At 38.2% G+C, this 27639-nt stretch overlaps 1 protein-coding gene and 1 long non-coding RNA gene across 4 annotated transcripts; both read right to left on the bottom strand.

The window, feature by feature from the left end:
• Positions 1–138: 138 nt before the first annotated feature.
• Positions 139–21169, bottom strand: arhgap27l (Rho GTPase activating protein 27, like). Of its 2 annotated transcripts, none has more exons than XM_079457363.1 (19): positions 20813–21169; positions 20217–20538; positions 15120–16038; positions 7143–7601; positions 6742–6936; positions 5727–5807; positions 5434–5553; positions 4904–4993; positions 4202–4266; positions 3722–3809; positions 3538–3639; positions 3076–3174; positions 2854–2938; positions 2601–2723; positions 2327–2425; positions 2162–2239; positions 1888–2022; positions 1583–1688; positions 139–1499 (listed from the first exon to the last, which is right to left on the bottom strand). In XM_079457363.1, the coding sequence occupies exons 3-19, from the start codon at positions 15957–15959 to the stop codon at positions 1319–1321; spliced, it is 2946 nt and encodes a 981-aa protein (XP_079313489.1). In that variant the 5' UTR covers positions 15960–16038; positions 20217–20538; positions 20813–21169; the 3' UTR covers positions 139–1318. The 2 variants fall into 2 exon arrangements, with proteins under 2 accessions (XP_079313489.1, XP_079313488.1); XM_079457362.1 differs by lacking the exon at positions 20813–21169 and adding an exon at positions 4635–4691.
• Positions 21170–23242: 2073 nt separating this feature from the next.
• Positions 23243–26401, bottom strand: LOC306894392. 2 transcript variants are annotated; one of them, XR_013786685.1, is made up of 6 exons: positions 26172–26401; positions 25350–25549; positions 24677–24846; positions 24057–24120; positions 23784–23884; positions 23243–23540 (listed from the first exon to the last, which is right to left on the bottom strand). It is a non-coding gene; the product is annotated as an uncharacterized lncRNA (long non-coding RNA). The 2 variants fall into 2 exon arrangements; XR_013786686.1 differs by lacking the exons at positions 23243–23540; positions 26172–26401 and having other exon boundaries at positions 23747–23884; positions 25350–25449.
• Positions 26402–27639: the final 1238 nt, after the last annotated feature.

The following is a 27639-nucleotide window of genomic DNA, read 5'->3' on the forward strand; positions in this document are numbered from 1 at the left end:
ATATGGTTAAACCATAGTTAGTGTACTATAGTTAAATATAGTTAAATAATGGTTCATTTCTGTACGTGTGGAATTTGTGATTATGGAGGTGTGTCAATTTGTAGCTTTGAGTGCAGACGGTAAAGAAGGTAACTCGAGAAAGGAAATAAACCCACATTTATTGACGTTTTCGAACATAGCATGATAAATCTATGCACTTCCAATTTGTATGTGTCTTCTGCATGTGCATTAATGATGACTGCATATGACCACTGCTGTAATACAAAAAATAAAACGCAGCGTATTTGATTTCAGTGTAAAAACTATGCACATATGTGCACAAAATTAAATAGGGTGAATGCACTTTATTTACAGGACTATATCTCTGTAATAGTTGCCAATTATTATTATTTTTACATATTTTTATATAAACATATGTAAAAATATGTACAGCTTTTTCATCTACAACCGCAAAGTTTGTATTTTACACGGTCATAACATTTTACTGCATTAAATGTTCACCGTGTTCATTTTCATACTTCTGTACATTGTACGGTCATCATTTTACACATCATAAGAAGTTAATAAAACTCTTATTTTATTTTAACAGCAGTCCCGCTTTGCTCATCAAGAGTTTATGGTACTTCCACCCACATTTTATATGTGTTCTGAAAAAGAAAAATAACAACCGTTTTTGTTGTGCTCAGTCACCCTACAGTAGGTAATCTCACAAGAGATGTTGTTGATTTCAATAATAAGTATACGTTGTTAGCTTTATTGAAACAATTGTAAGGTTGTTTTTAATGTGCATTCTGCATCTGTGTCCCATTACAGATTGTGAGCTAACATCGGCACAAATTTGACAGGATCTGTTTGAACACACTGGCTAATGATCTCTTTGCATTTTTGCTCTCACGATTTTGGCAGTACCCAAAACACAGATCAGAGTAACATCAAGATGCAAGGCAGTTCTGAGGCTCAGTTTAACAAATCAATGAGATCTAAATCAGGTCATGTAGTCCAGACATTGTGTAGTCCAAAGCTTGGCTCGATGAGGATTGCTATCAATAGCTAGTATTGCACCTGGCCCAAGTATAAATCCAGTGATGATGAAAGACCCAGAAAATCCTGAAGAACATTGAAGAATTGTTGTTTTTTGGATTTGACAAACCGTGACAGATTCATTGGCCTACCGGCCAATCCCTTGCCCTCGTGTTTACGCAAATTAAAATAAGTCAATATCCAATGGGCAAACAAAACAACATTCAGTAACCATCTTTGGATAAATAAATGGTCTCAAGATTAATCTGGAAAGTTTTATTCGGTTTATTCTGGTGACTCAGGTTGGGTGGGATGGGAAGAACTCATTGAACTTGCTGAGAATGAGCTCCACAATCTGGTTCTGGAAGACCATGTGCATGGTGATGTTGGACTCTTCCTGTGGTCGTAACAATGTTGGACCAAACACGATAGCCATGTTCTGGATAGACATGCGATTAAACTCACCGTGATCGATCACCCTGTAGGACACAAGGGTTTATGGTCAGAAAAGATGAAAGACATACTGTTGACATTTACGAGATAAAAACTGAGATGGCCATACTTGCGGAGATGTCTAAAGAGAACATCCATGGTGTGATGGTTGGGCAAAGGCAGGTTTCTAACCAAATCTCGTATATATGACACTCTCTGGTTGTTGTCACTCATTTCTAGAAAAAAATGCAAGTACATTTACTGAACCAATATTTGCAGGCATTACAAATAATTCAGAATAACTGCGATAATAGTAAAAAAATTCACTTCCTCACATCCAATATATATTATAATTTCATAGCTTCTTGTCTATGAAACTAATTTGATTGTGACACAAAATTGATTGTGTAATACTAAGATGGTAGTGAAACTCACGTATGGCAGCGATAAACTTATCAAAAAAGCTAAAGGGAAAGAGAGGTTCAGGAAGTTCACGCAGGAAAAGCTTCAATGCTCCTGTGATCACGTGGATCTCCTCCCACTGCCCGTCTTCCAGATCTAGATCATCTTCTACAAACAGACAAATTCAAATGAACACTGCTTGAAAATCTTGCAATGGGATAGTCAATGTTACTTTTTACAAAGCAAGAATTGAAGATTAAGTTAAAATCATTTGTAGTTATGAAGCATGTCTGAAGCTCTTGTTTACCGTGATCAGCTTTATATCGAAGCTTCTGGATGACGGCCAGATTCCCGCTCACTCTGTAGATTCCATCTATCTTCAGACCTGCACAAGGTTTAGATGACCGGGGTTATTTTTAGAATAAAAAAAATTCATACGTGATAATCAGACGCCAAATAAATGAGTGTTTACCTCTTTTCTCCACAGATCTGATGCACTTTTCCATAAACCTGGGCACGTTTGCGTTTTCCCGGTGACATAGGGTGTCTAGGTGGCAGCCAAATACATTCTCTGTACAGAAAGTAAAAAAATTCAGTACGATTCACAATTGGGTCACACATTATTCAACGTCTATAAAGTTACAGCACATAGATTTGTTTCAGAATCTGAATATTATTATTTGTATTTAAAGTGTTTAAATGATTAAAACAAATGAGGATATTAAAAGGCTGAACGGGATACTCACCTTTAATGTAGCCCTTCTCTTTGACTGACTGCAGTGTCGGCCGTCTCTGGAGAAACTTGCGTAGTTTGTTACGCACGCGGCCCTGTTCTGTGTCTATGCTACTTGAAGAACTCAGCCTTGTTGCTATAAGACAAATATTAAATGATTAGTAGATTCTAATCATTTTTATAAATACTAAATCACTGAATTATATCATATAATACACGTTTGATATATATTGGTATCAGCGTGCACATCTGATTCAACAACTCACACTCAGACTTCTTCTCTCTATCCAAAGGCAACGCAGGTTTTTCTTGGATGTCCTCCGCCTCATCCTCCGAGTGATGACTGTGGTCCTGAAAAATCACATTTGGAGTCCAAATATGATGCAATTTGGCATGCACTTTACATGGTGGAACTAACAAATTATTTCAGATCTGGCAATTTACATTCTTTGTTGTATTGTATGTGGCCAACAGAGGGCGCCACTCACCAGTTGTCTGATGGTGTCCAGGATGATTTTGTGCCAGTCATGTATGATGCTGTCTGTGTCATACTGTATCAGATACTCTGTGCCTTGCCTTGTTTTTAGCTGCAGAGAGACATGGACACTGTTACATGTCTTACAATTAAACACTGGTTGAAGTCTGAGAAAAATGATTGAGATTAGTGCAATACGCTGAAAATATCTGAGGGCAAAATATCATCTTGTCCCATGCCTAAAAATGAAAATGAAATGCCACATAAATTGGCAAAAAACTAAGATGTTGACACAGCCAGACACAGGCAATACAATAGTCTCTGGTCACATAATGGCTAACCTCAGAATGAAACGGAACTAGAAACACAGAAACAAACAAAAGCCTGTTTCAATTCCTGAAAATAAAGGAAAGGTTTTGCCAACCAATTCAACTTAAATGTTTATGTAATGAACATCAAAAATCACACCGTTTACCTCTAAAACGTTCTTCTTGCTTGACTTTTCTTTAGATGCCCATAACAGACTCGCTCCTTTTAGTTCCACTGTGAACTCTGGTACGATCTGATTGGTCTTGGTCTGCAGGAGTTAACAAATTCGTTTTTCATTAAGAACTTGTTTAGTACGTTCTGTATATGTTAGAGATTGAAGGTGAACGTACAGCCATCCCAGCAGGTGTATATTTAGGGTCCTTGTGGAAAGTGAGTATTCCATCATGAAGGACAGTCCATGACTGTGCCCAGTTCTTCCTGAAATGACAGGGGCAGTTACTTCAGATGAAGCAGGGAAGTGTGTTTAACACCTTGCTATAAATTCATTTCGTGGTACTGACACAATGTGTGGAAAAAATGACGGGTAAGAGAACACAAGCTCAAGGTCCAGGTGGAATCAGGAAGTATATTTTTATATTGAATGCACATTGTTTCCTACCAAAATGACCCGCAATATCCTCATAAACACAAGCAGAGGAAATGGCATTGAACTACAGATACTGGTTTAATTCTATCTGATTTCATCTATCGGCCATTAGAAATAGAAAAGTAGTAAAAACAGAGAACAGCTCATTTAATTGCAAACAGCCCATTAACACAAGCCCATGTTTTGTTTCATCACAGATGCTGGGGTTTACATGAAGACACACCTTAGCCTCTTTCCGTTCTCAACCACTTTGGTTTTGTTGAGAATTCCAGCCTTCTCCAATGCTGTCTGTAAAAAACATGAAATAAAAAGTAAGTCAAGGCAAAGTTTTAAAATCCACTCGTTGCTCAACGACAAGCAAACCACATCTTAATTTTACAGTGAGGACAGTTATGGAATATTTTGGGACACAGGTTGGGACAGTAAGTGGTTGTTAGTGCAGGTCAGTTGGAAACGCAATACACGGGCGGTGATTTAAAGTTGACAACATGACATGAACAACATTAGCTGTTAATTTGAATGAAGCATTTATTTCACAACAATGAACAATGATGTTAGCTTTCTTCTAATGCATGACAGGTTGGTTTTGGACCCCGGTTTAGACATGACAACGCCCCAAAACCCCTTTAAAACACCAATCAGGCCTGACAACCCACATGATGAGAATGCAAATCTGCGCTCTGATTGGACAGGTTCCGCCGCCGTCTTTTATCCTTCGGAAAGGAAACAAAACCATTCTTGAGTTCTCACAAAATCTGGGCTTGGTGTAATTTTTGAAGAGAAACCAACCAGGAGAACACAACAGTGAGTTTGGGTAAAACTGAATGGGCAGTCACTGTTACACATGAAGGAGTTTGGATGAAGTAAAGTATATGAGTTAAAAGCTCTGCTGAGGACTGGAAATACCAGATGTTACAATACATACGTGATGCTGTGATTCTGGTGAATTCCCTGAGCCGGATGCATCGATGACAAAGTCAGAAGCGATCCTCCTGTGCGACGGGGGATATTTGTGCTGGGGAAAGAGAAGCAAATGAATATTAGAGAGTGGAAATGGTTAGGTGGCGCACTATAGATCAGGTACCAGATGTTTCCTTCCTGCTGTGGTCATTGTGATGTCATCCGCAGAAAAAAAGCAGAGAATGAAATGTCTTGTGTTGCTCTGAGGGCATGTCTTGCAACTCATGCAAGTAAAACTTTTGTTGAGTTGTTCCTGTGACTATTGAGCTTGTTGTGAAGCCACTACTATGAGGCTTATGTTTAAGAATTTGGAATAAATCATCAGAGCATTCTCGCAAATTACGTTTTTTCACCATTGTTCCAAAATTAAATTGATGAAACGGTTCACCAGCACTTACAGTCAACTAACAAGAGAACCGATGTGCAAGCCCCTTACAAAATAAGATGTGCCATAGAGCTATATGCAAATATAGAATATTTTAAATGTCTACTGACATTCAGCAAGTCTTCCTGAGACAAGTTGTGGCTCAATGTGTGTCTCCAGCTGTCCACAACAGGTTGAGCATCTTGGTCCATTCCATTACCAATCATCTGCTGCCCGGGCGGCACAGAAGCCTTAAAAGAAAAGTAATGATGAGTTCAGAGGTAGACAAAGAGGGAACTTGTGTAGCATGGCTGAGAGTTGAAAAGACATTAAAACATTTTTGATACAGTGATTTTATTTGACAGAAATAAACCCAGAATAGATTTATTAGTCAAAGTATCAAAAGAAAAAGTCAAACACGGACCTCTGGAAGGCTCCAATGGCACGTGGACCTATCTTTTGAGTGGTAAGGCACCTTCCCTTTTTCGTCCTTAGATTGCACACACTGTGATTAGAGATAAATAAGTCTATGAGTTTATTTATGTACATCATTTAAGATAGAATTAATTGCAATAAAATTGCGATGCGATCTGCGAAAACCCAACGCATGGTGAAGATTTACATATTACAGTTTTGATACCATATGTAGTGTTTTTTGCAGCGCCGCCGGTTGCTATAGCCTCTATAAATCGGTTTTTTCAGCAATAAAAAAAAAAACGCCACAATGTTTGCAGAGATGACAGACATAGGTTATAGAAAAGTATTTTAATGAAAAAACTATTTTAACATAAAATGTACTTTCGATCTATTTTGTGATATTCCTGAAATGTCCCAGAGCGACATCCGACATGTTTTCCCAGAAACATAGTTTCACAATTATATATGCAACATTCTACACGTTATTTGGTTTAGTTGATGATGCGTTCAGCAATGAATAAGTGCTGTCTTATTACCTCCGTGTTTGTTTTAAAGGGTTTTAAGATCTTCATTTTTGGGGCAATATCAATTGCATGTTACATTTTGGCCTGCTTGTGCACCAATAGCAAACATCAATCCAAACTGTATGAACAAACACACAGGACAAATGTATTGGGACTACCCTCTCTAAAAACTTGTTCCATTCCAGTGATTCCAATCAAAACAAATATTAATGCTATGCAATACAACATTAAAGTATCTGTTTTCTTTTTTGTTGCAACAGTTTTGGAAAGGCCTTTTTCTGTTCAGAAATGACTGCACCCCCATGTACAAGTCCTTGTTCAGCTAGGCTCAGGACCAGGCAAGTTCTTCCACACTAGACTAAATAAATAGTTTCCTTTTTTTTAAACTTTGCTTTGTGCACAGGGGCATTGTCATGGTGGAATAAAAAAAGATTTTTTAATAACCCCAGTCTATTTTTATATACGTGTCTGTGTGTATTTCTTGTAAACGCTAATTACCTGTTCGTGTGTGTGTTCACTTGTGAAAACAGTTTTCCTATCAACATCTAAAGAGTGGCTCCAGCCCACAGGCAAATCTTTATGCGGGTCCATGACAGCCCTGGGGATGAGGGCACGTTTGATTGGGAGTAATTGGAGATCCTTAGGGAGTTGAGGAAGGGTATTTTTAGGGTAGTCCTCCTCTGGCAGAGGTGGCTGGAAAGAGAGAGAGCGAGCAAATAGTCATTAATAGAGAGAGAGAGAGGCAACTAAACTACATCACTAAGAAGACATCACTATATTATATCAATAGTCTCTCGTGGATATAATCTACATCTCTATAATAACACTTTATTGAATACATTTCTCATTATAATTTGTAGACGGATTAATCAGTCGAGTAAAATCCAGTTATATTTTACCGGCACATTTGACCCATCTGTTGAAGGGGGAGGGGACAGCGGGTCTGGCACAGTCCAAGAGCTTTCATTTAAAGTCTGGTTAAAGTAGTAATGTCTCCCAGTGGTCTCATCCAAAACTTGCTGCCAGTCTGAGCTCACCGAGCTGGCTGAGGATGGGGTGGACACCGTGGGCAAAGGGGAGGTCAAAGACTCCATACCAGATCCTGGGTGGGGGCTTCGGGGATCAGACCAACTGCTCTGCCCTGTGGTGGGGTGGTAGAAGAAGTCTTTCCCACTGTCGTGGTCAGTATGGACCTGCCATTCGCCAAAGCTAGAAGGGGTGGTGGAGTCTGGGCCAGGACTGAGAACAAGGCCGGGTGAGGAGCAGGTAGAGACCGATGAGATTGGAGAGCGAGCGGCAATCTTCTTCAGGTCAGTGACGTTGGCGTACACAGCTGTGTTGGGGTTTTCATTCTCAACCTGATGAATGAGAGGAGAACAATATATTTAGAACATTTAAAGGGACAGTCAATAAAAAAACACACACAGAGAGAGAGAATTCAGATATTACCTCTATACTAGTCAATTTAACTAAACCTTAGTGACCACTTCTGTAGTGTGTTAACATGACATCACATATCGATGTTGATGCCAAAGTGAGCAACTAACCTATCCCTATGTCAGTATTTCTATTGCTTGCCCTGAACAAAGGTCTATAGAAAACCTAACAAAACGAATAGCCAAAGGGAGAAAATCCTGCTGGAGACACTCCCTCGATTCAGTCATGATACAAAGAGGTTTATACGGAATCAAATATCTCTCCGGACATCATCTTCAGTCCTTCACTGTAAACCTGACAATCCAACAGCAAGCCAAAATTGTATCCACCATTCTTGCGCAGATCTTTGACACAACTAGCATTGCGGATGAGTCCGACATTGTTACACAAGTTGACCTTTATTAAAGATGACATGATTGTCATTTTAAGAAATCTCTTTCAAAATGTTCAGACCCACACACCTGTACAAGTTCAATGAAACTTATTCAGTCCAATCGAAAGTTTAAGCTCTTATCACTACGCCTGTCCAAAAACTGGAAGCATCCACATAATGTCTTTTCCTCACAGCACTCTCTGGAGAGGAAGTTGAGATGAAAACAGAGTAGCCGACAGACTGATTCGACGGTTTCAGCGGCAACAACATAAACCAACGTTATGTGGCCCCAAACTTAGCTTCCTCTAGACCTTCACAAAGAATCAATAACTGCGGAGTAGTTTTTATTTAATTCAATTAATTTACAATAAAATATTAATATAAATGTATATAAATTAAATATAAAATAAATTGATAATACACTGCTTGTCTCAAAAAAAATTCACACACTATAATATTGCATTGGACCGCCTTTAGCTTTGATAACGGCATGCATTCACCGTGGCAAGCTTCTGCAATGTCACAAGTTTATTCCATACATTTGCATACATTTTTCACCAAGATCTGGTATTGATGATGGGAGAGTCAGACCCCTGCGCAAAGTCTTCTCCAGCACATCCCAAAGAGCTATACATCTATAACATACCTGTTAACTTTTGCAAGGATTTACTAAACATAGTAAATGCTTTCCACATTTTTTAAGTTCTAGTTTGGGGATTTTTGCCTTTATTATAATGGGACAGGAAAGTGCTGGGAAGAGACAGGTGGGCAGGATCGGCACGAAACAGAAATCGAAATCAGATCGCCGCGAGCGTAGTAGCGCTATGTCAGCACAAGCTATTGGTGCCGACATTTTCACCCTTTTTAAAGCTGTAATTTGTAACATTTACCTCTCTGTCACCACTTATGTTTGGCACATAATATTGCAGGTAACTTTATGTCCTATATATATATATATATTCATATGTAAAGTTAAATTATGTAAAAACTGATATTTCCCGCATTTTTATGAGCTTATTATTGTGAATCAACAATGTACATTTGTGTTTACTTTTAACCACATCAAGATTTGGAACTTTGAGCAACTTTTTACTTTTGTTGTTTATCAAATAGTCATGTACAGAAACATTTCTTGAAAGAATGATATACCTAACATGTGATCAACAAAAATGCTTCATGCAACTGATGCAATCATCCAAGGTTTCTTAAAAGATGTCTTTGGATCAGCTGCAACCTACCCAAAAAGCAAATGTAGTTGAGTCTTACTTAAAATAGCCCAAACGATAGAATCGTTCAAGTGAACAACACTGGGATAGTCGGACAAAAGCAGATATAATCAGCATGTCCACAATACCCTGGCTGGATTTCTTTCAAAGCATTCCCACAAACCACAGACTAGCCTCACAATGCCACCCTGTGTTTACCCCTTACCTTGCGAAACCTCAAAATGGTCTCCAGTCTGGGAATGAGCGTATGGCAAGCCTTCAGAATCACCTCTTTTACCTCCATCTGAACCTCAATGCCAAATAAAACTTGTATAAAAAAACAGGACCAGCAAGCATATCAAGAAACGTTGTGTTACAGCCACATCTTGTCAAACTTGAAAGATTGCAAAAGATCAAAACAACACAGGAACAGGATCTGAAAACCCAAATCCAAAAAAAGTGTAGCTGCTACTACACGAGAGTACTGTATGTTGTCAGCATGTACTGTATAGCAAGAGGAGATTCTGGGTTTATCTGGCTTTAGGGGAGGGGCACATCAGATTGTTTGAAAAGAAAGATGAAGAGGGTCTCCCGGGGGTCATACAGACATGAACGAGTGCACATACAAACGCAGAAACCTCAACAGGGAACGTAAACTAACTGCTGCCGTAGGGTGGAGGAAGTTCAACTCTCATTTCCTCTTGAGGTGGAGCAATGCTAATCAAATAAACAAACAATCATGTGTTCGGTAAACATCCTGACATCTGCCGAGAAGAAAACAACACATGAAAAAAATGGCCAAAACAAAGTTAAACATGAAAACTATGACTACTTAAAGGTCCAGTGTGTCATTTTTGGGATGATCTATTGATAGAAATGCAATATAATAAACATAGCTAGTGTGAATGAGGTGTATCTTTCTTTCTATATACACCGCGGGTCCTCTTGCATATAAATCACCATGTTCTATCAGCCGTCGTAGTGTTTCCAAAGGGAGGGGTGGAGTGAGCAGTTGGTTGCAATGCGCAACCTCGCCGCTAGATATTACCGACTGGACCTTTAAATCTATGTGTGAGTCATGACTCTTGATGTGCGCAAAAGGCCCAGCCTTCCACATGGGGATGTAAAGCTAGAAATATACAAATGACCGTGAGTCACAAATCAGTTCCTTTTTTCTTTTGAATGGCTACGTTCAGAGAACTGGGTGAGATGCTTTTTAGTGTAACCAAATCAAGCGGCACATCTAGGTTATAGGCCAATGTGAGGTTTTGCCATTCAAATGAAACCTCAAAAGCGGTTTTAGACACTCCCGTGAAATCTCTTTCAAGTAATCCCGATGGTCTCATTTGTGTCCGTGTCCCATACACAAGCCTTGATCACACGTGTTCATGAATCAGCACATTAGGCCATATACAGAACCAGCAGAGCGAATCAGGTTTGAGAATATGTAACAGAGTCATAGCAACGCAGCAAGATGCACGTTTGCGACGGCAAACATTACTCCTATTTCTTATATTAACCTAGGTAAGACATTTGAGTTTTTTATGTTTTGTAACATGTATGCAATATAGATGTTACTGTACGTCATGTTGTGAGTTGTCTATGACAGGTGTGCGGGTTAGTTACTTTCAAAAGGGATAGTTCCCCAAAAAATCATTTCCTTCGAACATGTATGACTGTCCTTCTTCCACAAAACACACATTTTGAAGAACGTTGTGTCTTCAAACAACCTTTTGTTTATATACAATAGAAGTGAATGGGTACAATCCTGAGCATCATCACCGAGCAGTACAGAGAGCAAGTGGACTTATCTTTTCTCAAAATAACCTCAGTGAGATCAAAATAGAATTGAATGATTTGAGAGAGAGAGAGAGAGATAGAGAAAATGATAGATAGAGAGAGAGAGAGAGAGAGAGAGAGAGAGACCTCAAAAGAGAGAGAGAGAGAGAGAGAGACCTCAAAAGAGAGAGAGAGAGAGAGAGAGAGAGAGAGAGATAGAGAAAATGATAGATAGAGAGAGAGAGAGAGAGACAGAGAGAGAGAGAGAGAGAGAGAGAGATAGAGAAAATGATAGATAGAGATAGATAGAGAGAGAGAGAGAGAGATAGAGAAAATGATAGATAGAGATAGATAGAGAGAGAGAGAGAGAGAGAGAGAGAGAGAGAGAGAGAGAGTGAGAATGATATATATATATATATAGAGAGAGAGAGAGAGAATGATAGAGAGAGAGAGAGAGAGAGAGAGAGAATGATAGAGAGAGAGAGAGAGAGAGAGAGAGAATGATAGAGAGAGAGAGAGAGAGAGAGAGAGAGAGAGAGAGAGAGAGAGAGAGAGAGAGAGAGAGAGAGAGAGAGAGAGAGAGAGAGAGAGAGAGAGAGAATGATATATATATATAGAGAGAGAATGATAGAGAGAGAATGATAGAGAGAGAGAGAGAGAGAGAGAGAGAGAGAGAGAGAGAGAGAGAGAGAGAGAGAGAGAGAGAGAGAGAGAGAGAGAGAGAGAGAAATGTCATTCTCACTGGCTGAGTCACAATGTTAAATCACAACAATGCCCTAGGCTTCACCTGCAAAGTTTCCCATGTTTCTTTCAACGCGTTAAACATATCAAAGAAGCTTCACTTAAAAGAAATTAACTACTAAAACATCAACGTTATACGACGCACCATGTTTACAGTTTCACTTTACGCGCGCAATGAAAGACGACTTGTGCCGTAAAACGTTACTTTTTCACCCACTAAAAAAAAACTCACCCACTAAACCCAGCATACATTTCTAAAGTTGAAGTTTTGTTGATGTGTACAAAATTGCCAACAGTTCCCGTGTTTTATTCGCGCAAACCTCGGATGAATCTCACCTTTCTCTGCTACATCCAGTCCGCCGCCCTTCAAGAGGCGCTCGCGCAGGTGAACTGGCACAGGAGTGCGGTGACCAAACCCTCAATTTTAACCCTTTCTCTTCCAAACTGAAGCGTTACAGGAAATCACCAAGATCACAGGGTTGAGAAGAGACATTTTCGTTTAGTCATATAGCAGACACTTTTATCCAAAGCGACTTACAAAGAGTTCAGGGAGCCATAAGCGATATGTCACAAAAGAGCAATAGCACAATAGGTGCTAATGCAAATCGGATAGGACGCACAAGTTTAAATAGGAAAACACCAGACTGGATTATGCATACATTGTGGAGAGGTGGAAATGTAAAACATGTACTCTTGATATGTAGAAAGTACTTTTAACAATTCGAAACAAATCTATTGAATTGGCCTTTATGAAAGAAACTAAGCTTGCAAATAGGATTTAGTTTATCTGTTGTTTACAATAAGTCATCTACATTGAGGTTGGACTTTAGTCCTGAAGATGGCGGTAATGCACCTCGAATGCAAACTGTGCCAATACGCGAAGAAGAAGTACTGACCGCATTCTTGCGGCGTTTGCTCGCCAAATAAATCTTATATTTACGGGAACACTGCGCAAGCAATTGCTTGTAATGTGGATCGAGGTTTAAAGCAGTGCAATGACATTTTGGAGGCCTTCAGGAAATAGCCTTTGTTTTGTAAACGTGACTGGGCCATTTGAGCAGTCTACACATCGATGATCCAGGCAGCCAATCCCTACATGCAGTAAGCACATCATATAATAGTGGGTATGCCACACAGTAATAAAACATGCTTTGCTTTTATCCCATGAGATCATGGCTTTGAAGTACTGACCACCACCACAGATTAAAGGTCTTCACTCAAACGTAAACATACAATTACTGTAAAATAAATCAGTAATGGAGGCTAGTTATAGTTTTATAAACCAGCTCAAGCCTGACCAACTATAGTTAAATTGGTATGAATATCAGGAACTAATCTAAACATCTTCACATGATCTGAAGTTTCACAAAGTGCTGGTTTTGTGTAGCAGTGACCGATGCAGACGGGTTAACAAAAGCTTTGAAATCTAGATGCATTGAGAAAGCCCAGTTTCTGCACCGTAGCTCTCTCCTCACCAGCAAAAAGATTTCAAGCTATTACCGAACAAGCATGGTTAAAATATAAACAGAGAAAACAATAATAATGAAACAAACATCAAGTATTGATGTTAAACGTCAAGGTTCAGAAATACTAAGAACATGATACATGAGAATGGATTCATTGGAATTCTTTCACGAAACGAATGGAAATATAAACATTTCATATGAATTTCCCTAGAAAACCAAATCCCTAAGTTCAGTTCCAAAGTATTAGAAAGTGAGACAGTTGTTTAACAAAACGGAACAGTTCAACCTCGACAATCTGACGAAATGCTTTGAAACCGAGAAGCTAAAAACACCTGCGACACCAATAGCAACTCAGCCTGACTCAGATCGCAATATCTGTCCCAACAATGTCCCTGAAGGTTAAACCTCCATTCAATGCACGTATGCAGCCTGGGCTAAATTATACAAAAATATATTCTTATAATACAAATGTTATATGATATATCAAAATATAAACTTTTAAAATGAATCAAAAGCATTACATACTAAGTCTGACCAGAATCTCTCTCTCCTGTGTTCTTTAAGAGATGGTTGGTGCTATTAAAGAAAATCAAACCTGTTGTCGTAACATGCCCTGTAGCTCTTAGTAACTGAACTCTGTGGCATGGTGTGATCAAACCTTTTAATTTGTTTTCAAACATAATAAAGGGATAGGCACCCTGACAACCTGTAAAGCAAGGTGAGTGCACTACAAACAGAGTAAATGCAAATAGATATGAAAACTGGATGTAGTTGTTTTTTTATACAAATTGTCAGAATGCTCATCGTGGGAAGCTGATGGATGCCTGATGGCGAATTAATGCCGCATATTATGCTATAGATTTCTCTCATTTGATAAAATCTTTAGGTCACTGTGCCTTTCCCTGTAGGAAAAGCTTTAATATCCTTTTCTGACGTCATATCGGAGAACCTCATTGTAAAGCAACGCGCCATGATTGTCTTTCCATTGTTTTCTGGTGCTCAGTTTTGTCTAGCTAAAACACAAATGTCTACTTGACTGCTAAAAAACTATACATTATTCATTGTAATAAAATGTCAGTTTGATGTTAAACTGAACTCAAAAAATTATGGCTCTCTCAATTCAGTAGAATTTTCTGTGAACTGACCAATATCGCCCCCCAACGGCTACTTTTATTACTTTTCTTTAAATATTTTATTCTGTTCCTCATAAGGACTGATTCTCTGGCTCTCCTGCAAACAAACTTTTCCATACAGAGAGAATGGATATGTCAAAAATACGAAAGAAGTCTACAGGTAAAACATTTTATGTAGTCCAAGTAAGTGCTTTTTTTGTTCTAAACAAGAAATAGATAATTGATTAGTAAAATATATGTATTTATATTTAAGCTAAACTAACTGTATTTAGATCAACAAACTGCTTATTTAAAACAGCATTGTAGCATATGTGACATCTTTGTGTGTCAGCATCTGGGTTTTTTTGTTTGTTATTATGAATTGGTTCATTGAAGTTAGGTGAAGTGTTTAAAGTAAAAATTTGAAAGTGAATCCTGTTTTAAAGAGGATATGAAAATGTCCTTGTTTCTGTCAGCAAACTAATCCATTTGGTTGAAAACATTATTATAGACAAATATTGCAATATAATATATTCTAATATTTCAAATATATTATTATTGTCATTATTATTTAATACAAATACGCTGTATTATGATAAGGTTTTGGGTAGTGCTTGTCTATAGTAACTGTATAAAAACAATAGGCATATAAAATGTTTAATTTTAATAAGTAAATGTATTATTGTTTAAAAATTATTATTTCGTACACCACACATTTTTTATTTTGAGGCTTAGGGCATAGAAATGAAAAAGATATTTGTACCTTTATCTTCGGTAGTGAGCTTGATGTGTTGGTCTGAGGATCTGCCGATCCAGACGGTGCCAACATCAATGTCAACTCATCTAGATTCAGGTCCGCTATGGATTCATAAATTTTATCAGAGTCTGGTAACGGCAGTGGTTCTGGGCTAGAACTTTCACTTTCAGGCTCTATTGGGGATTCTGGTTCTGGTGACTTCTCATGAGAGCTGATCTCATTCAGATTCTTGATAATAGGAAGCTCTACCGGTTTGACAGGGATGGGTCTGGCGGCGACAAGAGGGTCGGCTGGGCTAAAGCTTGGTACTCTGAATTTATCAGACACTGTTTCAGGGAGAGCATTATGAGAGGCAGACAGCAGATTGGTTGCTTGACTCATCCTCTTCTTCTGCTGTGAGTCTGAGACAGTTTGATTGTCTGATGGTCTGCCACACTTGTAAGACGGTTGCTCGTGTAAATCCAAAGGAACGCCAAACGTGGACATGCGGTTTTCTGTTTTGTAGAAATTCCCTTTGGGACGTAGATTAATTGTCATCTCATCTGGTTTGCGGGTCTCTGTCACGTCTGTCACAACAGGCTTCACATCAGGGTTCGGAGGCTCTCTGAAGTCCAGAGGTGATGGTATATTGGGTGGAAGCTCTTTCACATATTTAGCAGGGATGTAAAACGACTTGGCACTTTTTTCATCTTTGCACACATGCCACCAATGATCGTTGGTTTTGGCCAGGAGGATGTATCGTTCATTGGGCTTAATGGACACCGTGTGGCCGTCCCGGCCCTCGTATTCATATTCAAACTCCACCAGTACCAAGCCTGGATTGTGTGTTGATGTCATATTGTTCATCAGATACAGTTACCCCTTGCACTCCTTGAGGGAAAAGGGTCAACTGACGAGCAGGAATCAAGGCTCAGCGAAGGGCCTCCTGAGGGGTGGAAAACAAATGAGAGGATTATGAGGAGCAACAAGTGAAGAGACACAGATTACAAGAAAATTGTATAAACGTGGAGGGGCTTTGTTATTCTGAGTTATCGTATCTGTCATAAATGAAAAACCAACAAGCCATTGTGGTTGAACTCTCAATCGGTCCACCGGAGGGTTTTTTCTCCTCTAATGGAGTTTAGGGTTCCTCGCCACCGTTTGCATAGTGTTTTCCTGGCGGGGGGGAATTTTATAGTTTTTTTAAATTAACATTGCAAATATGAATTTATAGTCCCTCTGATATTTGACCTGTGTTTTGACTTGCATAACCATATATGTTTTGCTTATAGTCAATATGTTTTCTTGTACAACTTTGTTGAAACAATGAAAATCTTACAAAACGCCATATAAATAAACTTGATTTGAATTGACTTGACTTAAATACTACTGAAACTTAAACAGATTAAAAATGTCTATATTTATAATATTTCAGAACTTGAAGAGAGAACTTAAAGCAGAAAGCACAACAAATATTGACAGGTCATGTGTTTGCAACTCACAAACAGGGTTAAACAGATTTCAGATCATAAAAATAATGTCATAGCTCTACAATACACATTTACACTTTTACACAATATGTTACACCCCTAATTATGGAACCAAAAGAGTGTTGCTATTTTAAAAAGGATCTAAAACTATCCGCACAATACCTCACCCTTATGATTGTATATCATCACAGTGATCTCATGAAATGTAGTTAATAAGATTTCAAATTCTTAGCTTGCAGAGCTTACACACTTGCATTTCAATGATGCAGCCACCGATGATCACAATATCACGTGCACATTTAAATACAAGCACAATATTTCATTACATCACAGCACATTCCAAGCTAGCTGAGGCGTTAAAAGCTAACCACGGATATCTCTAAACCACACCTTGTATCAACAATTGGTTTGTAACTTTAGAGAATTAGAGGCAGGCAGCTGTGGTGAGGTGTAAACACACTGAATGCACTGATCAATGACCTGAAGAAAGAAGTCTAGTGTGACCTCCAAAGCAACGCAATATAAGTATATACTGGATAAAGCCATTAAAAAAAAATTTAATACACTTGGCATTTCATTAAAATATCGAAAGGATTACATTGACAAAAAGGTCATCTGTTTGATGTTTGCTATCACATGTTCATTTTTTATGTTATGTTGCTGTAGCAAAGGCAGATGGCCTCATGTCTATACTGACAAAAGCACTGTGAGTGGTTTTACGATTCACAGCTTCTATAGTGTAAATATGAAATTTTGTTTTATTACATCATGACCACTAGTTTGATCTTGTTTTAAAACACTTCCTTCCTTGGGCTTGTCTAATGCTGGAAGAAAGACACAGGAAGGAACACAGAGCTGCTTTCAGCAATATCACCACCACTTATCTGATCTATGGGTAGGCCTTTATACTATATACTTAGAGAGTTCATTTGCAAATCAGGTAATTTTCTTTTAATTAAATTTCATAAATCATGTTTTTATTGTGTTAGCTGTATTTTTTATAATTATCATTTATTATTAGTCATTGTTACTAAATCAAAAGCAGCCCAATTGCAGTTTGATTGATATTTCTTGGAAAGCACAGTAAAAAACATGATTTTTGCAAATGGACTATATACTATACGTACAAATATAGAATTGTATACTGGTCGTTTTCACCATCTACCAAGATCTACGAAAAAATCATAAAGGGAATATCATGGCTCATGTTTTGCTCTTTGTTCCTGACATAAGCTGCTTTTAGATAAAGCATTTTAAAGATGGATTTCAAGATGAACTTTATAGGTCAACCCTGACCCACAACTGTCTGTATAAAACACATTTTTACAGTAAATCATTTATCTAGTTTTTAACCTTTAACCACAGATTTTATTTCAATTCACAATTCAGTGTGTTCTGTCAGGTGAATGAATAAACTCAAACAAGAAACATATATATTAACCGATTGGTGTTCAGCATGATACATTTACATTTATGGATTTGGCAGACGCTTTCATCCAAAGCGACTTACATTGCATTGTACTATACATTTGTTTAGGACTATGTGCGATTCCTTGGGATCGAACCAATGACCTTGGCGTTGCTAGCGCCATGCTCTAACCACTGAGCCACTTCATGAGCGTGTCTGTGTCCTGAATGTAAGGTAAATTCAAATGTAGCTCTCAGGCATTTGAAAAGAAAAAGCTTTGTTGTTTACAGTAGACTTTATCAGTTGGAAACAAAAAAAGCGTTTTTTTGCAGGTCAACACATGTCTGCAGCAAGGCATGACACTGTTAAATGCTCAACAAGGCGTCACAAAAACAGGAGGACTGTCATGTCTTACACAGTAGGCCTATTTACCAAAGAAACACACATACAGCACAAAACAAGGAGAAGGAGGGCAACAAACTGCTATACATTTAATTCTGAGAATATAACTCTATAGTTCTGCCAACATGGATCTCAGACTTCTGAGCTACTTAATGTATTTCACAAACAGTGCAACTCCTGGCAGAAGCCAGAACCCGTCTGACAACTTTTGAACCCTTGGGTGTTAAACTCCCTTGAGTTTAACAGCAAAAGTGAAAAAATGACAAAAACACTACATGATTCATCATGTTAAAGTGGTTAGGCAAAAATAAATCACCTTAAAATCTGCACAAGCTGTGTTTGGAGAAATGTAGTGTCCTTCCAGATGAAAATGGCTGCTAGTGTAGAACAATTGGAGGAGGTCATTCCCATTGAAAAACTGTTTAAACACGGAAACCCCTTGTTTTTTCGTAGCCCGGCTCGCTTTGACCTTGCTGTGCTGTCTGGTTCTCTTACAGGATATTCACGACAGGGAGAGAATGGATCTGGGATGTGTTCACTCACCCCAGCACCCAGCCACTTTTAAAACTGCTGTCCATATTTAGTTTTCAACATCCCCATTATGTAAAAAACGCGGTCAGAGAAAACACATCTCAGAATACTATACCCCAAAAGATAATGATCGCAAAAATACTGAATGTTCTTGCTGAAAAGTCTCATTTGTGTTCAAGCATGTCTGCGCCGGGTTTGAACAAGAAAATGAAATTTGGCAGCTGTAGCTGGAAGGATGAAATTTTAAGCAAATAACTTAATATAGTTTCGGTCTGTTCGTCACACACTCCTCAAAACCTGAAGTTCCACAAAGGTGGTGTCAAACTCCCACAGACAATTTTAATAGTCTATAGTATTGGATTCTTTTGTAGCTTCACAGTACAATTAACACTCTATTGAAAGAGCTCTCCGTCCTGCTAGAATTCCACGGAAAAAAAATCATACAGGTTTGGGATGACATGATGGCGAGTAAGCGATGACAGTGCATTTATTTTTGGTTCTGCTTCAACGTTAACCAATCTCAGATGTGACCACGCTCGCAAGTAAAAATACCAAATAAAACCTGCCCTGCTTTTGAATTGGAGCCCAAACAAAACATTGACTTCAGAGGCCATGGTGGTTATTCTGAGGTGTGCACGGAGCGCAGGCTTCAGGCAGAAATGAGATCCTCCCTGGAATGTGCCGTGCACTCAGAGAGCTGGACCAGATCTGTGGTGTTAAAATTTCCTCCAGACCCACCAGACCAGTTACCTCAGGAATGCAGAAAGAGCACTCTCGCTCACACTGAAGTCTACACGACCATATCTAAAATAAGGGATGTTTTGATCTATCTCATTTATATAATCTTAATTAATTTATACAACTACATAGCTTTCAAAGGAACCTGATTTACCAGATTTTGAGAACACTCAAGCAGAGCAATTATGATGTCACAATACCTTTCGTCTTCAATCTTGTTGACTGTTGGAGGATCAACACGTGACACCCATGCTAAACTATATCATAAAACTCACTGATAAAAGTCCTCCTTACAGTATCCACTGGTTTTCACATCTTAAAGCACAGCGAACTGCGGTTTCAGAGCAGGCGCGCTTCTCTATTGAAACTGAGTTTATTAGGGAAGACAGCTGTTTGCTGTATCACGCAGCAATACAAACAACTTGCTATTGTTGCTATTTCAAACAAATGCTTACACTCAAACAGGCTAAAAAATGAAATAAACAGAGATATCTTAAATTAATAAATAGTTACCATGCACTTCAAATACATACTTTTAGTATTTTAAAAATGTACCTGCTGAAAGGGAAATGAAGCGTCATCCTCTCTTTCTCCTTTTGTTCGAGTTACATTTGTAGGATCCGTCTCCCGGTTTTCTTTAAATTTCCTTTTCTTTGAAGACGATTTTTCAACGGTTCAGGAAGGCTTCCGTCTTCAACCACAAGCACTTTGTTAATCCACCTGTAGCTCAAAGTTCCAGTAACAGTTGTCAGTCAGGGCAAGTGAACGTCCGTGTGTGTGTCGGTGGGTGTGTATACATGCTAAAGCTTTGTGCCAGTTTCAGCTTGCCTGCCTCCACTGTCTGCATTCATTTCCTGTTCCAGAACTCACATCACAGCTTTAGAAGATTGAGACAGTTAGCAACAGGAAGAGAGAGAGAGAGAGAGAGGGAGAGAGAGAGAGAGAGAGAGAGAGAGAGAGAGAGAGAGAGAGAGAGAGAGAGAGAGGCTATGGTTAATCTGAATCATTAGGAAGAAAAGAATCATAGTTAATTCAATTTTTACCACTTATACTATTCAACCTAAATAACAATGCGTGTTTTGTTTACTTACAAACACCTTTTCTTGTCTTAATGTAAACAACACAACCCATTATTATGCAATATAAGTTACCTTTGCCCATCAACAGATCAGGTTCCGCTTCATATTTCTAGTCCTTGTGAGCAGTAAACCATTAAACCAATCAAACTACAAGTATTTGACCCGACGTTAGGTGCCTCAGTCAACAGGCAGTTCTTGTTTGTGTTTCAACAAAATATATTCTTATGACTTTCAGTTGCTGCTGAAGACAGTTCTGGACTTCTATGAATAACACACCGTGGTTGGTTCACACCCATTTGGGCCCTAGTGGTTTCTTCCCTCCCTTCCAGTTTGCAAAACCTCTGATGACTTATTTTACTTTGCACAGAAATAAACTACTAAGTATAACTGCTAAGATATCTCTGAACTTCACTTAGCTTAGATGAAACCAGGAAACGGGTTACTAAAGCTCAGATTTTAAAAGCAGTATAACATGCCCCACCCCTGAAAAGAAATCATGAGTATGTTTTCTGGGTGGGGTAAATGGACTCTGTACTTTTAGCGATGTCATATTTTTCTCTTAGAATGTTTTGTATTTTCCTGGAATACAACATGGCAATTACTTTTTGTTGGGATAGAGAGATGAATCAGCTGTAGTCATAAACAAACGTTTTTATCATTTTTCAGTGAATGGAATGAGGAAAAATGCGTATCAAATTTAAGGACAAGAAACACTTTACAGGTCACAAACATATGTGTGAAAGAAATGTACGGCTAAAGACAACATACTACATTTTCTTTTACATAATAACATAATATATAATAGTCAAGAGCTTTTGATTTGTTAAAAGACCCAAGAAACACCTCAAATTGAGACCTCAAACACAGACGTTAACAACTTTTCTTTTTCAAAATGAAGCATCTAGAAACAAAGTTTTTGTCACTCAGTGTCCAGAAACATAAATAAGTTTAACCTAACCGTCTGCTAACTTTTTTCAGTTGATTCAGTTAAAACTGCAAATACAGGCACGAGTAGCCTACATACATCTCTGTCTCTCTCTCTCTCTCTCTCTCTTTCTCTCTCTTTCCTCCCAGTCCCCATCTTCTACATCCTCTGGAAGGAAACCCTCTCTTTCCTGTGCAGTGAGCTAAGCCACATAAAGTTTCCTTTTCTCAAGCTATCTCTTTTCCTGCCTTTGGATTCACATACTTTTGCCTCAAACACAATTGAGAATGGATAACAGGTAGCGTGCTTGTGTGGAGGCACAGGTATGCGTGACCTCTGCTTTTATGCATATTTCAGGACATTCAGCTACATCTCATAGACAGGTGGCGTGCTCTTAAACAAGTATGAACATGTCTAAGTAATCTCGTGGTTTTAAAAATACAAGAGGCCCTGACACGTTTCACCAGGAACCAAGGCAGTTCTCAACAAAACTAAATCAAGCAAACAGCAATGGAGTCTCTATAGGCTAATATAGCTACCTCACACTAAAACAACTTTATTTTGTTGCAGATAAACATTAAATATCTTATCAGAGTTTGATATATTATTAAAACGTGTAGAAGAAAATAAAGACCGAATTTTAGACGCCCTTTAAACGCCCACCGGTCGGCTTGTCAAACCTTGTCGCGGTTTGTCGTGGATAGTTATGTTGTGCTGCCACCTACCGATAAAGCCTTGTGTCGCAATTCGACAGATGTGTCACAGTACAAATTTAATTTGCGATGTACATTTTTTCCTGGATCAACATTTTAAACTTTTGTTCGGGCCCTGAACAACTTCACTGTCAAAGAAGCTCAGTTCTAATCCGAACTGTGACCTATAATAAAATTAATCATATTAAAATAGGCTAAATGACAGCCTACTCCAGATATAGATGATGCAATTATTTACATCGGCGTTATGTTATAAAGGTTGTCCCTATGTGGTAAAATTGGAGTGCGGAGGTGTTCTTACATGATATCACTCCTCTTATCGTTCTTATAGAAAACAACAAAGATGACGGCACCCAGCAAGCAATTTTTGGTTTAAAAGACGTCTATTAGCCGTCTAAACATAGCCCAGACGTCTAGGCTAAAACAAGGCTAAATTTGGGCTGTCAGTGAAAAGTTAATAGACGTCTAATCATTACCGAGGAATAGCCTAGTCATCAAATAGACCGCTATTAAACGAATACACGTAGACGTCTAAAAGACGGTGAATTTGGGTCTCTAAGCTAAAACAAGGCTAAATTTGGGCTGTCAGTGAAGTTAATAGACGTCTAATCATTACCGAAGAATAGCCTAGTCATCAAATAGACCGCTATTAAACGAATACACGTAGACGGTGAATTTGGGTCTCTAAGTTACAACAAAGCTGAATTTTGGCTGTTAGGGAAAATTTTATACGTCTAACCATAATCATCAAATAGACAGATTATGAATGCCTACATAATAGATAACCACACAATACCCAAAATATTTTTTGTTAACTAAATTTAACATGTTCTTCTCATAAATAGCAATTAATACAAACAAATTAAATATAAAGCTTTTATTAATAAAACCAACAATTGTAAAAATCACAAAATGGAAAACATAAGAAATAATATATTTGTTACAACAAAATCAAATGAATTAAGATTTGAACTTTAGAATTTTTTTAAATAAAGGACAACCAATAATAATACAAATAACAAGAAAATCTAACAATAGTAAACTGATTCATTATTATTTTTTTCTATACCCACCCCCCCCTTCAACTCTCCCTGGTGCTTGCTTAAAATGGCATTCCTCAATTCAAATTCAGTTGCTGTTGGGAAGTTGGTCATCACAGCATCTGCAAAGAAAAAAAAATAAGCATGATAAAAGGCTTTTTGGACATCATCGTGTTTTAGTTTATACATTAATTGTAACGGATTTGATAATAGGGCTCGGTAATATAGCGCTGACATATATACTGATTTGGAAAATGTTTATATCAACACAGACTGATGTCATAAAGAAAATACATTAAATCATTAAAATGATAGTATACATCACCTTTAAGCCAAACGACAGACATGCAAACACAAGCACATACCTGCAATGACCGAGAACAGAGTGGTCTTCTCAAAAGCTGCCTTCTGCAGCGTACCACCCACCTTCATATTAAAATTGGACATGAGGCTGTTTTGCAAAACCCTAAAACAAAAAAAATTGTAACAATTGGTAACAAATACGAACATGACAAATTGTTTATTTTCTTTGGAAATACTTTTACAATATTACAATACTTTGTTGTGAAAACATGGAATAATTAGTGAGTATGGTCACCACAATGTTTGATTTATATTGCATGTTTTGAAGGCTTTACCTGTCCAGCATCCTTCTGGTACGTCTTTAACATTTCTGCCACCGACTTTGCACAGTTTTGACACCTGAGTAACAAATGTCAATGTCAGGCAGATAGAAATATATGCTTCAGTGTACAAGTGTGCACCGACCTTAAATGTTAATGACCATTGAGCTGCAAGTTTTCCATCATTAACCCTATAAAACTCTTTATTCAAGCTGATTGCTGGCCCACACTGAGAAATAGTTTTTCCCCCTGTAGGTCCCCTCACAATCGGTGTCTGCCTCAATACTGTCTGCCAAAATTTAACTCTGTGGTAGTAACTAAAAAGTAGTCAAGTAAACATTTAAACCTCAACTGTACATCAACAGCACTATTCTAATACACACAGATACTTTTTGTAATCGCTAATTTTATATTGACAATTTAAAATTGAATTTTTTTAACACTGTAATATGCAATTATTTTTGAAGTTTCAAACTTTGTTATGGTACTTCGTAACAAAAAGGTCTATTCTATTAGATCTATCTCTGTATGCAACAAGCCATTGCACTGTCACACATTCAATATTACAGATTAAATTATTTTTGGACTTTATGAAAAGTGAAAGCTTTAGCGAGGGCATTTTGTTGTTGTTTTACCATTGCTGCCCGGGTCTCCATACAATCCAGCTGCCTTTCCAAGCATTGGAAATCCTCCATAGTGGCCAATGCAGACAGTTGGACACCAGTGTCTGTTTCCACCCTTTGGCCAACTCTTTTTAATTCTTCTTTTATTTCAACAAGAAGCGTTAGCACCTTTCTTTGAAACCCTAAATGCAACAAAGGCAGTGTTACTTTCAAATATTAAAAAAAAGTACCACACCACTCAAATACTTCCATAACAACAACTTAGCATGACAATATGAGCATGTATGTATTCATGCATGAATGAATGCATGTGTGTATATACATATATATATTTGTTATGCATATTTATTTCTGTGCTTTGTTCACTGGATAATTATCAATAAAACTTTTAGTGCATTTAAATCAAAGAACGTGGATCACATCACTCCAGTTCTGAGGTATTCATACTGAATTGACTTCCACAGTAGATATAAAATAATTTAGACCACGTATCTTGGTGATTGCCATCGGGATATGAAGCGATTTCCAACCAACATTACACAAAGTGCTTTTAAACCAAATCCCTTGCTTTGAGATAACCACTAAATGGCATACTCTAGCCCTGCTATCTGCTAAAATTTCACGGTCCCTACAAAATATGAAATGTAGAATGGAAACATGACAAAGAGATAACACAGTTACTTACAAGAAAATTGAACGTATTCCTTTTGCCCGTCTGTTGATCGCGTTGATTAGCTTCTACACCTGTGGCTTCTGCTCACGTGTTGGTTATTAAAAAAATGGCGTCGGCGGTATTGTTTATCGCGAGATCTGGCCGAATTCTCTACCAACTTCCAAGTCTCGCGTTGGCAGTGGCCATGTCTCAGTACTAGGGCAAATTGCCACCTACAGGTTGGGATATGTAATTGCATGTTTATTTAACAAAGTAAAAAATTCTAATCGGGAAATGTAATGTGTGACAGTACAAATAATGCAAATTAAAACTTGGCCAAAATTACTTGGTTGTTATGATGTCATGCATCCCACACGCTGTACATGTAAACAATTTTAGACTAGCTGGTTCAATATACGGCTATAGCCAAGTCGTTGAAATTAGACCACAGATTGCCTTCGTTTAGCCCATACACAGCCTGTCCAATTCAGGGATAAATCGTGGCTACAGATGTCACGAAATAACACTTATTGTTTAGATATTATTGATAATGCTAACATGACGGGAAACATTTCGCCCAAGGGCTAAAAGCAGACTACACGTAGCCCGTCCAATTTAGTGCTAAAACGTGGCTACATATAGACCATGTCAAGAAACACTTGTATTTGTGTAGATGTTGAGACGGCGAACATGAAGGGATATGAACCATGCACTTCCTGGTAATCAGCTGCCTGGACAAAACCTATAGTGCCTCAGTTTGGACTATGTGTGGGCTACAAATAGCTGCTCTGACGACGAGCAAAATAGCGTATACGCTCAGGCTATTGAACATGTCAAAGAAATTAAACCAAATACCTTATAAACGCTGTTCATTTTGCTTACATGATGTAATATCATATATCTCACAAGTTATTTAGCCAAAAACGACTTTAAACAAAATTCTAGGTTCTTTGGGCTAGAAGTGGGTTACACATAACCGGACTACATCTGGTCTATAGTTAACCGAGACGTTGAAATGACGGCTATTGCTTGCTGGGCATCCAGCATCCCAACAGCTCCACGCTTAATTGCGTCATTATGTAAAGGCAGGTGCCTTAAAGAAATTCTCTTACTATGAAACACGAAAGTGAAAATAAAAAGGCTTTGTTTCTACAGCACACCGGAAACCATGCGGAATCACCACCGCGCCACGCCCAATTATGACATCACCTAAACAAAACGAGTTACAGGCTTACATGAATATATATTACCATATATATGTATAGCCTATACACACATATATACTAATGGAATTGAATTGTAGCGAAAATCGTATTGAAATGCATATATTGTGTGTCTATGTAATAATAGGACTGCTTATGAAAGTCCCATTTGAACTGCAAGTGAATTGCTGAGGTAATGTCACTCTCACTAATGTTTTCAGCGTGAAAGAATGACACAGAGCAGCACGTGATTCTTTCATTTTCTCCTTAAAAAAATTCCAAAACTAACATCACCAGGGCTTCCCGCGCTGTCCACCTGGTATACTTGGAATGCAAATTTGTATCGTGGTTCTTTTCTGGAGCCTATATAGTCAGTGTCTTGCCATAATCTTGGTGTTTGTTTTACATTTGCACTGAGCGTTGTAGTAGCTACTATCATACAACACTATCAATATAAAGCGATAATGAAAACTTTGTATTTTATGTGGCTCGTCGTTTTCCCCTTGTATGCAGAATCCAATGGGAGGGAGGAGATCTTCCATTTAAAGAAAACAATTAAACTTCTACATGCACTGGTGAGGGAGTCTATCTGTCTGTCTGTCTGCCTGACTGTCTGTCTGTCTGTCTGTCTGTCTGTCTGTCTGTCTGTCTGTCTATCTATCTATCTGTCTGTCTATCTGTCCTATATTAATACAATTTCTATCCCACAGGGTCCAAAGACATGCCCAAGGGAGGTGGAAAATACTACATTTGACCTCTCATCGAGTCTTCCAAAAAAGGTAGACATCAAAATATTGTTTGATTTAAAAACAACTGCCCGTTTTAATAGAAAACATCCTGGTCAAGCGGTTTAGGTGTGTTTGATAAAAGTGCACACTTTATTCAAGTAGTCTCTGCGATGATAGACACCCGACCCACATCAAATCGTATTTTTGCATCATTAACGTCATTTTGTTTAAATAAATTGGAATTTGTAAATAAGGTTAATCTATTTATTTTGGGAACAGGGGCAGGAAGTTCTTCCAGGACTGAAGATAGCACTTGCACATACCTTTGAGATCTTCAAGAAGAACGGCCAAGGCCACTGGAAATCCGCTGTGCTCATGGATTTGCGAGGGCTC

Source organism: Barbatula barbatula (genome assembly GCF_947034865.1).
Source record: "Barbatula barbatula genome assembly, chromosome: 5".
NCBI classification, from domain to species: Eukaryota; Metazoa; Chordata; class Actinopteri; order Cypriniformes; family Nemacheilidae; genus Barbatula; species Barbatula barbatula.